Source organism: Rousettus aegyptiacus, unplaced genomic scaffold, assembly GCF_014176215.1.
Source record: "Rousettus aegyptiacus isolate mRouAeg1 unplaced genomic scaffold, mRouAeg1.p scaffold_m13_p_6, whole genome shotgun sequence".
In the NCBI taxonomy this organism is placed as follows: domain Eukaryota; kingdom Metazoa; phylum Chordata; class Mammalia; order Chiroptera; family Pteropodidae; genus Rousettus; species Rousettus aegyptiacus.
Genome location: NW_023416309.1, coordinates 16,919,940 through 16,935,469, shown reverse-complemented (window position 1 = coordinate 16,935,469; position 15,530 = coordinate 16,919,940). Strand labels below are relative to the sequence as shown.

At 39.4% G+C, this 15,530-nt stretch overlaps 1 protein-coding gene across 1 annotated transcript in view; it reads left to right on the top strand.

The window, feature by feature from the left end:
* HKDC1 (hexokinase domain containing 1) overlaps positions 1 to 13,194 on the top strand; it is a 41,937-nt gene extending 28,743 nt beyond the window's left edge. The window contains exons 13-18 of the mRNA XM_016133089.2: positions 791 to 886; positions 1,066 to 1,165; positions 2,482 to 2,665; positions 4,585 to 4,740; positions 8,518 to 8,751; positions 12,273 to 13,194. Of these exons, the coding sequence (XP_015988575.1) occupies positions 791 to 886; positions 1,066 to 1,165; positions 2,482 to 2,665; positions 4,585 to 4,740; positions 8,518 to 8,751; positions 12,273 to 12,420 (918 nt within the window). The 3' untranslated portion in view covers positions 12,421 to 13,194. The remainder of the gene's footprint in view (positions 1 to 790; positions 887 to 1,065; positions 1,166 to 2,481; positions 2,666 to 4,584; positions 4,741 to 8,517; positions 8,752 to 12,272) is intronic.
* Positions 13,195 to 15,530: the final 2,336 nt, after the last annotated feature.

Below are 15,530 nucleotides of genomic sequence, written 5' to 3'. Positions count from 1 at the left end.
CCTACGCTACAGAGTCTGAGGCTAGACTAACTCCTGCCCCCAACTAACAGTATATCCTTTGCTTTCTTTTAAAAATTAAAAATACTTTTTTCTCAGTATTATAAAAAATTATACATGCTAATTTTAGGAAAACTAGAAAATATAGACACATGTAATCTAGAACCCAAGAGAGAACCAATATCAACCCCAGGGAATATACATTATTTCAGAACTTTTGCCAGATGCATGTGTGTGCATGTGCACATGTGTGTGTGTGTGGTTTTTTAAAAAAGTAGTGGAGTAATTACCACCTGTATTTGTTTAATGTGTGTTCATTTAACAGTGTATGGTGAACATCTTTCTCTAACATCCAATGTGCTCTTATAGTATACTTTTTTATGACTATAATTTTTCCTATATTGATGTACAAGACAAGAGATCCATTTTTGTTGGAATGATAGGATGCCTCTAGTTTTTTATTGTGGAACGGTGCTTTGATAAACATTCTGTAGCTTTATCTTTAATCACATCTTAAGCTGTCCTTGGTGAATTAGAAGTAGGGCCTATGATTCAGGCCTTTGTTTTGTGCAGTCATGGCCCCGGAACATGAATTGATCAATAATGAACACTAAATGCTACAATTATTACACCTTGCTTTGTGATTCCTCTAGACCCAGCATTAGGGCTGCAGAAATGGAAGCAGTCAAAAGCACACACATCTGACTAGCAGTTAACTACCTATTAGATATTGAAGTTGTGTAGTGGTCCCAGAAAACTACTGATAAAATGAATTTTTCCTCCTTTCTTTCAGGGAGCACTCGTTGAGTGGACCAAAGGCTTTAAGGCTACCGATTGTGAAGGGGAAGATATGGTGGACATGCTCAGGGAAGCCATCAAGAGGAGAAATGTATGATATGGTGTTGAGGCCCATGCCTGACCTTGCCCTTTCCCCCAGGCCCTCTGCTCTGTCATCCTATGCCCAGCTGACCTCTTCCTCCCCCGGCCCCTAAACCTTGGGCTGCTTTGCCCCGCCTGATCCTGTTCAGCTTGCACATTCTACTGATAGTAGAGCTGTTTCTTTTGCAGGAGTTTGACCTGGATATCGTTGCAGTCGTGAATGACACAGTGGGGACTATGATGACCTGTGGCTATGAAGATCCTAATTGTGAGATTGGCCTGATTGCAGGTAAGTGGTCAGGCATGTCCTCCCTGATCCTTTGGAGGTTCCTTTTTAACATAGTGAGGGGTGGGGAGCCATTGTTCCATTCAGAGGCTCCGAAGCCCCCTTTGTCCAAGGCAGACATGAAGTTAAAATTGGGATTCCAGGTCCCCTAATTCCTAAATCTTTACTTAATATCTTTCTCTATTAAAGGTCCAAAGCCAAGGCGGTTCTTTCTGTCGAAGAAGGAGAGTGACACAGAAAGAGGAGATTTTCAGATTAGGGCCTTGGAGCAGATTATCCTGGGATGAAGGGGACCTCAGCTGGATCATATTGGTCTGGGACCGAAGGAGCTAGATTTGATGTTGGCTCCAATGTACTCTCCCTCTGTTCTCTGACCTTGACTGGCTGTCAGGGTGTACAGAATGGGGAAGAATTAGAAAGAAACCTAGGAGAGGAGAAAAGAGTGATTAAGGGCAAGGGTGGATTCTAGTGGGATGAATCTTTTTAAGAGGTTGGGGGACAGATGGGAATTGAACAGGTGGAGATAGGGATGAAGTGCATTCCAAGTGACAGGCATAGGTTAAGTAATAAAAGAATCTGGGAACGTTGTTCCAGTTGGTTATCTGGGGTTCCTGGAGGTGAGTTGTAGGTGGAAGATGGGGATATATTGAGATGTCTTCAATGCCATGTAAGAAGTTTCAGTTCATTCTAACTTTTACCTAGTTTGTGACCTTGGGCATGTTATTCATTCTGTCTGGATTTGAGTTTCTTCAACTGTGGGAGGAGTTGGGCTAGATCTAGGAGAGAAGAGAAGTGAGACTTATTTAATTGAATATTTTAGTTGTCTGAACTGTTGTGTTGAGAATAGTTCTGAGGCCAGGTCATGGACAAAGCAGAAGATGGCTTATAGATGCCAAGTGTCTGGTTATCCAAGACTAGATGATTCTTCATCATCCCTTCCAGCTCTGACTGCTAATTCTGTGACTACTTGGAAGCTTGCTTTGTGTGCCTATAGCTTAACAATGATGATGATGACGATATGACAGGTACCATTTATCGAATACATACTATGTGGAAGAAACTTATGGACAGCATCTCGTTTTTTATAAATAACAGGTTTATAAGGCAGGCTTTATTTCCTTTGTATAGACGAAGTAATGGGACCTTTGAAAAATGAGATACTTGTCTAAAGTCACTCACCAATGAGTATAAAAAAAGCTGGAATCCATACCTAGTTGTATATGACTGTAAGCCGGAATTCCTATCCACTGCCCTCTGCTGCCTCTTCAAGACCTTGTGGTACCTTTCTAAGACTAAAGTCTCTTCATGATTCCTTCTAGGAACAGGCAGCAATGTGTGCTACATGGAGGAGATGAGCAACATCGAGTTGGTGGAAGGGGACAAAGGGAAAATGTGCATTAATACAGAGTGGGGAGGATTTGGAGATAATGGCTGCATAAATGACATTCGGACCCAATATGACAAGGAGGTGGATGAGGGGTCCTTGAATCCTGGCAAACAGAGGTGAGAAAGTTGATCTGTACATTTATGCAGGTTGTCCAGTTTATGACTTTACCAGGGTGAGGGTGCCATTTTCATATCACAGACACTATAGCTTTGTATATTTATTAGAATTCTCTATCAGATGTCAGTGAACTGTCTTATTTGAATGAAAGCAAAATATTATGACAAGTTTCTAATAGGTAGAAAGAAGGGGTGCCTTTTTAAAATTACCATAAGATATCATAAGGGCTTCCGGTAGCTTTGGAAGCGAGGCAGAGGCTGTTGAAAAGTGTATTCTCTGTGGGCCAGGAGTCACAGAGCAGGGACATGGTGACTCAGTGGGTCCTTTAGGGATGGGCATCTGGTAGGTCCAATTTAGAGGTCAACATGCTCAGCCTTTCAAGACCTGGCTGCCAGGTTGCTGACCTCTGCTGTTCTGGGGTAGGAAAGTGGCTGCAGGTGAAGGGTGGGAATCCTGGTTTTCAACCAAGATGTTGTGTCCCGACATGGGTGACAATCACTTTTGAGGTGTATGCCAATTACTAATCATACTAAAAATACTGAAATAAAGGAATGTTTTTTTAAAAGTACATTTTCACTTGCATTCTTGTATACCTTCTTCAGTAGGAGAGAAAGGCATAGATAGAGAGAGAGCTATCATGCTAGGAATTGATAATTAACCTGAGCCTGTCCATTAGAACAGGGGTTGGCAAACTGTTTCTGTAACAGACCAGAGAACAAATGTTTTACTATCAGGCCATATGGTCTTTGTCATAACTAAACTCGGTGTCTTAATACATAAAATAAAGTGGATATAGACAAAATATAGATTTATCATGGTGGATGATATCCAAGTGAAGAAGTTGAGCAGACAGGAAATGTAACACTGAGTAGGAAGAGGCTTGGGCAAGGCAAGACTGGCCCTGGCGGTTTCTCACCTTCCTTTGGCACTAGTCTTTGTCACTGGAAGGCAGGTGAGATGTAGAAAGGGCAACTTAACTAGGGATTGCCCCCAAAAGAAGGGAACTTATCTCTGAATCCTAAGTTGGGGACATCGAATATTGTGGCCCTTCTTAAGGGTCAAGTTCCTTCTTAGTTTTGTGTCTAAATCCAGTGGAGGCTTATATTTTTTAGAGTGAGCGTTTAAGGAAGCAGCATATTTAATTTGCTGCCATAATCAGTCTGTGTCATGTTGGTTCCACATTAGGTCCTGACCATTGAAGGGAGCACAAGCTCAGCGCATGTTTCTGATTCCCATTTGACCCTGCAGGCAGTGGTGTTCCAGCTCTGCATCATTGTTATTAACACTGTCATACATACCTGTGCAGAGTGCCTGGTCAGTGCCTGTTGGCTACGAAGCACCTTTTCCTCTTGTTCCTTCCCTATATTGCTCACAACCTGTAGAAAGGAGAAAGAGAGCTAACATTATTTGAGCACTCCTGGTATGTGCAGACAGTTTAAATATGCTATCTTGCGGAGCAGAATCTCTAGTGGAATAGATTTGTTCAAATACAAAGCAACAAGAATCTTTAGTAGAACAGATCTGTAATATAAAGCCAAGGAGAATTGGCTTTGGGGCCAGGAGAGGGACTAACTTTTGCTTAATGCCTGTTGCACCCCAGATGTTTCCATCTCAAGTCTTGTGGGGTCAGTGTTTCATGCTCCCTGTTTCATAGATGATACCTCAGGTTATGCAGCTAGTATGTGGCAGAGCTGGGACCTGGCTTAGTCAACATGGCTCCAAAGCCTGGCTTTCCCACATCATGCTGTCTTGGGCATTGCATTTCTTTTGCCCTGCTGCCCATTCTGAAATATTCCAAATCGGACAGCTAGTGGATGCCAGTGGCATGTTCCACACCCTGACCTGTGATCCTTTTGGGAACCATTCACCGGCACTGATTTTCCTGCTTTCATGAACCTCATTCCTCTTCCACAAACAGGTATGAGAAGATGACCAGTGGGATGTACCTGGGGGAGATCGTGCGGCAGATCCTGATCGACTTGACCAAGCAGGGTCTCCTCTTTCGCGGACACATTTCAGAGCGTCTCCGGACCAGGGGCATCTTTGAAACCAAGTTCCTATCCCAAATTGAAAGGTGATGTGTGATCATGTTCACTTGCTCAGTGTGAGAGGCCCCGATTTGGATGTGCTGTGGTCTTGCCAGGATTGGGCCGATTTGAAATTTAAAAATAAAAGCAGTAAGGCCAAGATCAGGCAGGGGCTTACCTCCTGGGGTTGCCCCCTCTCTCCAGCTGCATCAGTACCACAGCCCAAGGGTATGCACACAGTTGAGGGGCCAGCAGCCTGTCTGGGCCTAAAGGTCCCTAAGCTGTTACACAGGAGTTAGCTTAGGGTAGAAAACGATTACCCTTTGTTCCTGAAAAGTAAATGTGTCCATAATATGAAAAAAAAAAAGTCTTTTTAAAAAATCACCCATAGGCTCACTACTAAATACAGCTGTTTTTTTTGCATATAATAGTCCCTTTCAAGTTCTTGAATGTTTGTAAACCTACTTTCGTGATTGCAATTACATTACCCATATCATTCTATATATATTTTTATTCAGTGTTTGTTCATGGAGATTTTCATTTATAATTCTGGTTCTTATTTTATTTTTTGTTATGAAAAGTTTTAAACATATGAAAAAATGGAATAGTAAACTGAACCCAATGTTTCATCACCATCTTCAGTAATGAGCACTCATGGCTGAAGTGGGTTCATCTATATACTACTTTTTCCATTCCCAAGCTGGCTTAATGTGAAAGAAATTTTATGTCAGTTCCTTGATAAATATTTCAAAGTATATTTCTAAAATATGAGTTATTTTAAAAATATAAAACCATAGTACCATCATCATACCTGAAATAGTTAATGATAAACCTTATCCCATAAAATATCCTGTCAGTGTTCCCATTTCCCAAGATGTCTAAAAATAATGGTTTTTACAGTTCTGTTTGCATCAGTATCCAAATAAGGTCCATTTATTGCATTTGGTTGATATGTTTGTTAAATCTCTTTTAATCAATAGAATTTCCCTGTCTCTCTTTTTCCCCCTTGTAATATATTTGATGAAGAAACTATCCATTTATTCTATGAGTTTCTTATATTCTAAGTTTTGCTAATTGCAGCACTTAGCATTTTCTTCTGTCCCTTATATTTCTTGCAAACTCATAGTTAGACCCAGATGCATGGTTAGATTTCATGCTGAATTCTGGACAAGAATATTTCATAGGTGACATTGGGTTGTCTAACTGTCTCTCTTTTACGATGTTAACTGTCATTGATGCTTCTTGTCTAAATCTATAATTTCACTAGAGATTGTAAGATGATGATAATTTAATGCTATCATTCCTTCTGCATTTATTAACTGAAATACTTCTAGAAAGAGAAACTTCCCCATATCAACTCTTTGGTGTAATTATCATTTTAAATGGCTGCATTATGTTATGTTATGTTTCTATACTATAATTTACTAAATTTTCCCTTTGGTATAGGATATCTACCTTGTAATTTATAAATTTCTGCAATTCTGAGTAACATCATAATTATTCTTTTTGTACATAGTAATTTGCATCTTGTGAATTATTTCCTTAGGAGTAGAAGCATTTGGTTAAAAGAAGCATTTCCCTATGGACATACCTTTTTAGAAAGGTATTTCCAGCCTCCACCACTACCAGTTATGTGCAAACGTCAGCTTCACTGCTTTTCATATCAGCGTTGGATGTTTGGAATTTCTCTCAACTTGCATTCATTCATTTAATTCTCCTGGTCTTTATGGCCAGGTGCCAGCAAACCAAAAATCACTTTGAGAAAACAACAACAACAACAATAACAAAACAAAAACAACTCTATAAATGAGAGCAGTGTACTTAATGAGGGAAATCAGACGGACTGTTGCAGAGCAGATCTTGTTGTCTAAGGAGATGTAGAAACAGTAGCAGCAGCAACAATTTTGTGTTTTTGAAGTGCTGATTAGCAAATGTTCAGTACCCTTTTTGTTCTGGTCTTCAACCCATAAAATTTGAAAGTGCAAGTTAAAAGTCATCATGTTTGGCAACTAGAGGGGTCCTCTTGCTGTGTGTGTGTGTGTGTCGGGGGGGGGGGTGGAATAGCTTCTCCCTCATGTGCCAGAGATAAGCAGATTGTCTTACCTTTGCCCCCTTTCTCTGACCTGAATACAAGGAAAGTTGTTCCTGGACAAAGCAAGTTGGCAGGACCTATATTCCTCCAGAAATATTTGCTTCTGCCACACAAAATGTGTATGCTCTGGATTCTTTGATTTCTACAGGCATTAAAAAAAACTTTATGGAATAAAAAGTAAATCATATCCATCTAGTGTCAATGAGGAGATGGTAGGTGCTATGCTGGCTGTGGGCCATTTTAAAGTGTGTTGCTGAATGAATGAGACAGTGATTTTCAGGGGAATCCTGGATTTACAGTCTCAGAGCCTAAGCTTAAGATTCATCTCTACCATTTAACTCGTTTGTCCTGTGTGACCTGAGGCAGGTAGCTTCACCTCTCTGGACCCCAGTTTCCTTCTTTACAAGATAAACAATTGCTCTGCTGCTTAACCCCAAGGATTATTCTGAGGATCTAGTAAGGGAACATACATGAAAGAACTAGGGAAACTGTGAAGGGCCAGACTGTGGAGAGAATTTCAGGGTTTATTTTTAGACATACCAGAAAACCCCAATTTTTTCTTTCTATACAGTATTATTAATTTTTAAGTAAAAGGAAGAAAATGAGAATTACTAATAATCCTATTATCATTTGAATAGATTTTCTTCTGCTCCTTTTTTTTCTGTGCAAGGACAAACATTAAAAACAAAAACAAACCAAGGTTATATGGCACATAGTATTTTATAAATTATTTTTTTACCTAATGCATCACGAACATTTTTATAGCATTAAATATTCTCATGCAAACTCGTCTTTAAGGTCTACAAAGGATTCTGTTATCTGGCTATCCCTGCATTTACCTGTTGAATTGTTCTATGGCCATAGAGTTTGTTTCTCTGTTGGTATCTCTTTGTAACACTCTTTTTCCCTAAGTATCACCTGAAATAGTCAAGGCTATAATTTCATATTGTTTAACTTGCGAGCTCTGTAAGTTCACTGTGAGATAAGCCAGGTCTAGACTTGAGGCTAACCTGTCTCCATGATGGGTGTTTCTCTGTATGTGCTTATGGCCCTAGCAAGTTACCATTTACTAAGATGCTTATTGTACATTGTTTATTCATTTCTTCATTTTCCCATTGAATATACACAGTCTTGTGCTGTCTACTATTGAGAACACAGTCTTACCCACAAAGACCATGTTGTCTAGTTGGCAAGGGAAAGCACAGAATCATAAAAAGTTAAAAAGAAGGAAAGTTGGCATCCAATTGAATGGGGCAAGAGTATTGGAAGCTGGTGTGTTCAGTGGGAGAGGCTCGATTTGGTGTGAGTAGGTGTGTGTTTGAATCCCTGCTCTCTACTCACTGTGGGCAAGTCTCTAGCACTCTGAACTTCAGGTTCCTATTCTGAAAAATAGGTACCTGCTGTGCTGGTAACTAGATCTAATAATGGCTCCTGGTGAGATAATATACAAGAGGTGCTCACACTTTATTTTTTAAAGATGATAGGACTTCCTGGAGGTGGCAGAACTTCTTAAGTCTCAGCTTCTAAGGCATTCTATATCGACTTAACCGTTGTCTGGATCGTTATCTCCTCCCTCCTTGCTAGGACATCTAGAGATGAAGGGTGGGGTCTGTGAGCTGGTTCCAGGATTTTCTATATACCAAATCATATTATCTGCAATCAAAGGCAGTTTGTTTGCAGATGACATGGGCCCCAGAAGCAGATCCTGACATCCCGCTCTGCTTGCCTGTAGCGATCGGCTGGCCCTCCTCCAGGTCAGGAGGATCCTGCAGGAGCTCGGCTTGGACAGTACATGTGAGGACAGCATCGTGGTGAAGGAGGTGTGTGGAGCTGTGTCCCGTCGGGCAGCCCAGCTCTGTGGCGCTGGCATGGCTGCCATCGTGGAGAAGAGGAGGGAAAACCAGGGACTTGAGCACTTGAAGATCACTGTGGGCGTGGATGGAACCCTATACAAGCTGCACCCTCAGTGAGTGCCTGAGAAGGGAGGGTTTGGGAGGGTGCTGAAGCAGGGTGTGGACCCAGGTGAATCTGAGAGACAAGGTTGAACCCTCGTGGCTCTGCTTTCTAGCGGTATGATGTGGGAGTATTCATCTTTTCCGAACCCCAGCTTCTTCATTTGTAAAAGGCAGGCAATAATAATCTCTACTTTCTAGAGCTTCATGAGAATTACATGGATTGATACATTTAAAGCACTTCACATAGTGCTCAGTAAATAAAAGTGATGATTTTTGGTAAATTTTCTTCCAACATCACAGGGGACTGATGAGAATGAATGCTTCGTATGACAGAGCATTGTCAATTGCGAGCTAGTTATAATTTTCTTAGCTCAGAATAAGTGGATAGAGGATTAAGGGCCTGTCAAGCAATGTGAGTTTGAATCCTGGCTCCACCACTTGGAACCTGGGAGGCCTAAGGCAAGTTTCTTACCCTCTTTGAGCCCCACTTCTTTATCTGTAAAATGAGGACAAAAATCATACGTGCCTCATTGATTGTTGTGAGAATTAAGTTAAATAGCGTGTATAGTGTGCATAGCATATCACAAGAAGTACAGTGATGAAAACTATTATTTTTATTTTGATGTTTTACACTTTGATTTGGTGAAGAGGAAAAGTATTAACATGCTTGTACAAATTTCCAATTATGTTGAAACGTATACATGAACATATTATTGTAATCCTCGATCCTTAGCCCTTCCTATGATGCTAATTGTCCAAAATAATTGACTAGTATCTTCTCTTGGTTTTCTCCTTGAGGTCACATATTTTTGTTGTGGTTCCTACAAGCCTCTTCATTGTACTAAGACTTAACCAAGAAACAAAATCACATGATCATTTCGATAGGTGCAGACAAAGCATTTAATAAAATATAACACCTTTTAAGATAAGCATACTCAATAAATCAGGAATAAAAGAGCTTCCTCAACCTGATAAAGATCATCTGTGAAAACCAACAAATGATATCATATTTACTGGTGAAAGACTGGATGCTTTTCCCTTAAAATCAGGAGCTAGGATGTCCTTACTTGTCACTGCTATTTAACATTGTACAGCTTCTAAGACTGCCTCCAGATGGTTGTGCGATTTACATTTCTCAGTCAAATCTTGATCTAAGGAGAAGTGTGTAGGAACCACATCCAAAATATATGACCTCAAGGGGAAAATCAAGGGTAAATCTAGCCAGGGAAGTTAGGCAAGTATAAGAAGTAGAAGGCATCCATATTGGAAAGACAAAAGTAAAACTGCCTTTGTTTGCAGATCACATGATTTCATATATAGAAAATCCTAAGGAATACACATACACACACACACACACAACAAACCTATTAGAACGAATAAATGAGTTCAACAGGGTTTCAATATTCCTTTCCCCATTGAATGGTCTTAGTATCCTTTTATAGCTGAAACAATAAAACTCTTAAAAAAAATAGGTGTAAATCTTTGTGCCCTTAGATTAGAAAAAGGTATAAAATATGACATCAAAAACATAAGCAACCAAAAAATAGATATATTGGGCTTCATCAAAATTAAAAACTTTTGTATGCCATACGAAGTGAAGAAAAGACAGAATAGACTAAAATATTTGCAAATTACATATCTGATGAGGGATTTATATCTAGAATATATAAAGATACTGTTAAAGTGTACAGCTGAAACTTATCAGATTTGATTAATCAATGTCACCATAAAAATTGATTATTTTTTAAAAATAGAATATATAAAGAACACTTAAAAGAACTCAATAATAAGAACAAGTAAACCAATTAACAAATGAACAAAAGATTTTCTTTTTTATTGGACGAAGGATTTAAATAGATGTTTCTCCAAAGAAGATTCTAGCAATGGTCAATAAGCACACAGAAAGATGCTCAATATTACTAGTCACTAGGAAAATGAAAATGTAAACCATGAGATACCATTTCACACACACTAGGATGACTATAATAAAAAAGACAGACAATAACAAGTGCTGATCAGGATGTGACAAAATTGGAGTCCTCATACACTGTTGGTGGGAAACAGTCTGGCGGTTCCTAAAAAGGATAAGCAGAGAGTTACCATATGACTCAGCACTTCCATTCCTAGGTGTGCAGAAGAGAATCGAAAATATCTTCACACAGAAGCTCTTGGTGATATTCATAGCAACATTATTCATAATAGCCACTAGAGGAAACAATCTAAATATCTATCAACTGATGGATGAATAAACAAAATGTGAAATATCCATATGATGGAATATTACTCATAAAAAAGAATAAGGAACTGATACATACTACAGCTTTGACAAACCTCGAAAAGCATCATGTTAAGTGAAAGAAACCAGCCACTTATTATAGGATCCTATTTTATTAAATTTCCAGAATTAGCAAATCTATTAAAATAGAAAATAGATTAGTGATTGTTGAGGGCTTCTAGGGGTTGGTGTGAATAGAGAGTGACTAGTAAGGGGTACGGGTTTCATTTTTAGGATGATAAAAAAACTTCTGGGTTTAGACAGTGATGATGGTTGTACAACTTGTGGATACATTAAAAACCCTGAATTGTACACTTAAAAAAAAAAAAAGGGCATGATTGAACAGTAACTACCAAGCCACTTTCTCCTTTTTCCTGGGAAGTTTGGGGCTAACCACTGTTACCGTGCCTCCAATAAGACCTCAGCCATTCTCCTCTCACTTAACCAGCAGAGCCCCAAGGGGCTTCAGTAGTTGGCCAGTCACCCACTGGTTGTGTGTTAGAGTTGCGTTCAGAACCTGCTCTGGCATGCTGGCCCTCAGAGATGACCACCATCTGTATCATCTCAGGAGCCCAGTCTCCCAGGACCTGAGGCTTCTGGTAAACACATTTTGATCCTACATACTGGTCTGGTAACTGACTTCCAGATGACAATTCAAAAGAATTTAATATCTCAAAAGATAGTTGAGACAGGCCAAGTATCTTTGTGATTAAGATTGTGTACTTTGAGGAAAATTAATAGAGGGAGGGATAGATAAATAGATGAATGGATAAAGCAAATAAGGCAAAAATTTAACTTTGGTGAGGCTAGGCAAGTGCATAGGTGTTCACTGAATTATTCTCTCAACTTTTCTGTAAGTTCATAAATTTTGAAAATAAAAATTTTGGGAAAATTTGAACAAAAAAAGTGAGGTTTGGATAAAGAGGCATGGTTCAAATCCTAATAAACTTACTGTACAAATTTGGACAAGTTCTTAACTTTTGAGCATCAATTTATTCATGCAGTAAAGACAATAATAATTATTTTCAAACTATTGTTTATTCTACTTTGATGTTTGCATGCAAAACACCTAGAATAGTCTCTGGTATTTGCAGTTGCTCAATAAAAGGTTATGTTAAAACAACTATTTAAGAAGCTGTATAAGCTGTTCTAGAGCCTTGAGAAACAAGCTGCAAGGAACAAACTAGATTGACATCAATTATGAATATGCTGATTCCATGTATAAGTGCCGATGATGCTTTTTTTTCTTTTTCATAGCTTTTCATGGATATTGCAAGAAACTGTGAGAGAACTAGCCCCTCGATGTGATGTGACGTTCATGCTGTCAGAAGATGGGAGTGGAAAGGGAGCAGCTCTGATCACTGCTGTAGCCAAGAGGTTACAGCAGGCACCAAAAGGGAAATAGGAACCCCTCAGGGTTGGGCCTGATGCACCTCAGACACCGACCAGCCTTTCCTCTGGCAGATAAGTTGGTCAGGTACCAACAGGCAAGCTTCTGGTTGACTTCACCTTCTGGATGGCCAAAAGAGAACCCCAGGTTCTCTGGTATTTGTAGCATTTTGTTACTGGTTTTCAAAGGCAGTAAATGATATTGTTATTTGGCATATTTGTGTCCATAATGGGACAACTTGTTAAATTAAAGCATGTGGCTCGAGAGATCCCCTCTCAGCAAATTTTTCAGTTAAGGGCTGACCTGTCAGTTCTCAATGGCTCTGGGTCTTGTGGCTGCTAGACTTGGCAATTATATGTACAATCTGCCCATGTGGCCTGTCTGGCTAAGCTCCCACTTGTGTGCTTTAGCCATCACTGAGCCCTCTACTACACACTCAAAGCGACTAGGGACTCATGTAATAAACTGGAGATTTAATCTAACTTGTTTTTAACTTGTCATGTTGACTTCAAATGTGAAGAAAGAACAAAGACTTTGGAGTAATCGGCCCCAGGATGAAGAAGGATTGATTGCCAGGGAGCCTTGTAGGAAGCTTTTCATGCTCAAAGGGAGTTATGTCAGCACCCTGTAGTTTTATTTCTCAGTATGCATGTGTTATTCTTAGGGGTGCTGTTTGGGACACCTGTTTTTCATTTTACATGTGGTTTGTTTTGCTGTTGTTTATAGTTGTTTAAAGGGCTGTCGAGTATATAAAATCCACTAAATGAATAAAAATATTTGATTCCCCAAGAATCTGTGCATGAAATATTAATATTTCAGCGGGGAGGCTCACATGGTAACTTCATGCTCACTAGTAGAATAAAGGGCACATAGAGTCAGAAGTTGTTGAGAATGTCTCTCCAGTCCAAATTTCCTGCCAATAGGGAGAAATATATGGAATATCTTCTACAAATCTTTAACAGATTATCCAAATTTCATTTGAATGAATACTTCCAGTGACTTTATCACATGATGCCACAGTCTAAAAGGATGAGGGAGAAGCCCACCTGGGCTGGGGACAAATGAGGGAGTTGAGGTTCTCATACATTCAGTAAACATGTATGAGAATACTGCTGTGAACCCTAGATTTACCAAAATGAACTTTTTTGTATTTTAAGATTATACTTCTTTGGAGAGAGGTTTATGGATTTATTAAATTTATCTTTTTGTATTTTGAGGTTATGCTTCTTTGAAGAGCTGTTTCACCCGATCGGATTTTGTCTTAGTAAATCCCAAACCTTATTGTTTTTGTTATCTTTCCCCAGTCCTCTCATTCCTTGGTAAGACACCTCTAGCTCCCTGTGTATCTTTCCCCTGATTCTGCTGGAGGTACTTCCCTTTGCCAGCTGCCTGGACAGATGATCTGGCCCAGAGATTCAGGTAGTTGCACCACCATGTTCTCCCATGACCGGCTTTCTCAGCACGTTAGGCAAAATGAGGAGGTTGCCTAGCCTACTTAACTTTTAGTTCTGGTCTCTCACAAGAAGAATAAGCCCCAAGGTATCCAGGCAACCTTGCATTCTGACCAATTGATAGCATCACAGAATCCTTGAACTATAATGGAACTGCAGAGAGGACAGACTCTTGCTGTCTTTGGACAGGTTGGCCCCTAAAACACCTGGGGCGATGGAGGGCTAACATCTCAAAGTTTACTAGACAAGACCAGCAGCCACACGACAAGGTAATCATTCCTCATGCAAACCCCACAGACTTTTTCTGTTGGGAAGAGCACCATCATCTACATCTTCATCTGCATCTAGTCCTATGGTTACTTACTCTCTGTAACTTTTTGGCTAGAAAGAGCTGACGAACATAGATTTAAGTACTACATTTTCCCTATGACTCGGACTCTGTGGAACAAATTACCACATTCTAATTTGTCTATCTTCAGAAATCTTGTTTTCTCTTCTTCCCGTCAGCTGATTGGGTGCTCTATGAAAATAAAGGCATAGGTCTCATTTTTTCTATTATCCACAGATCCTACCACAGTGGCTGGCATTGAGTAGCTATTGGACAGTTCTCTAATTGAATGACTGAATGAATGAATGAATGCTCAAACAAGCACATGAATGTATTATTGCTCTTCTTTAAATCTCTCCATTCTTCTACCTCACCCAATGAGACTTTAGCCTTATACACACTAGATATTCTATAAATGACAGTTGAATGAATGCCAAGTTCTGTTCTAAGCACTGAGGACCCAAAGAAAGAAATATAGACACTATTTCTGCTTTGTAAGAACTCATAGGCTAGCAAGGAAGGAATGATATATAAAATATTTTCAATATAACATGGTAATCAGAAACAAGATGAAGACACAGTTCCTAACCATGTCCTGCATCCTTTTGATCCAGAGCTCTCACTCTGTGTGTGTGTGTGTGTGTGTGTGTGAGTGTGTGTGTACGCACACATGCATGTTCGTGTGTGCATATACACCATAAACCCTTATGTGAAACCTATGGATCTTCTCACAGAATAATGTTTTTAAATGCATAAAATGCATAGGATTACAAAGGAAGCCAATGGTATTGAATTATGGTTATTAGAATATTAAAGTGGTGCTATAGTAATATATGTGCTTAGTTTGTAATGCATTCTATAACAAAGTTCAGTAAGAACCTAATAATAACCATAAATTTGAAGTCCTGATATATAAAAACAGTTTTTTGAGACATTTGCAACAACACAGATATGAAAACGTCTGTGATTTCTACTGAAGACAAAGTCACAGTAGCTGTGGCACTATTGTTGCCCACATTCATAATCAAAGGAAATGCTAAATTTCAATTAGAGGTGATTGAAAGTAAAAGAATAACTTTTTCCCAAAGATAATTATAGGCTCCATCCAAGGAGGGGTTTCCCCTTGGAGCCCAAGTTAATAACCTCTGATTGAAATGTCCTAATAGACTTGACACTTATTTAGGAATAGCAACTTCGATGGCAGAAAGCCAGTGTGGTTTATACTTAGAAGAACTGGACATGCTTCCTAGGCTTACATTGCCTTATGTGAGAAAGGACAGTAATATAAGAGCCTAACAAAGTTTTGTGAACTACACAAGCTACATATATAGACATGTGGATAAGCT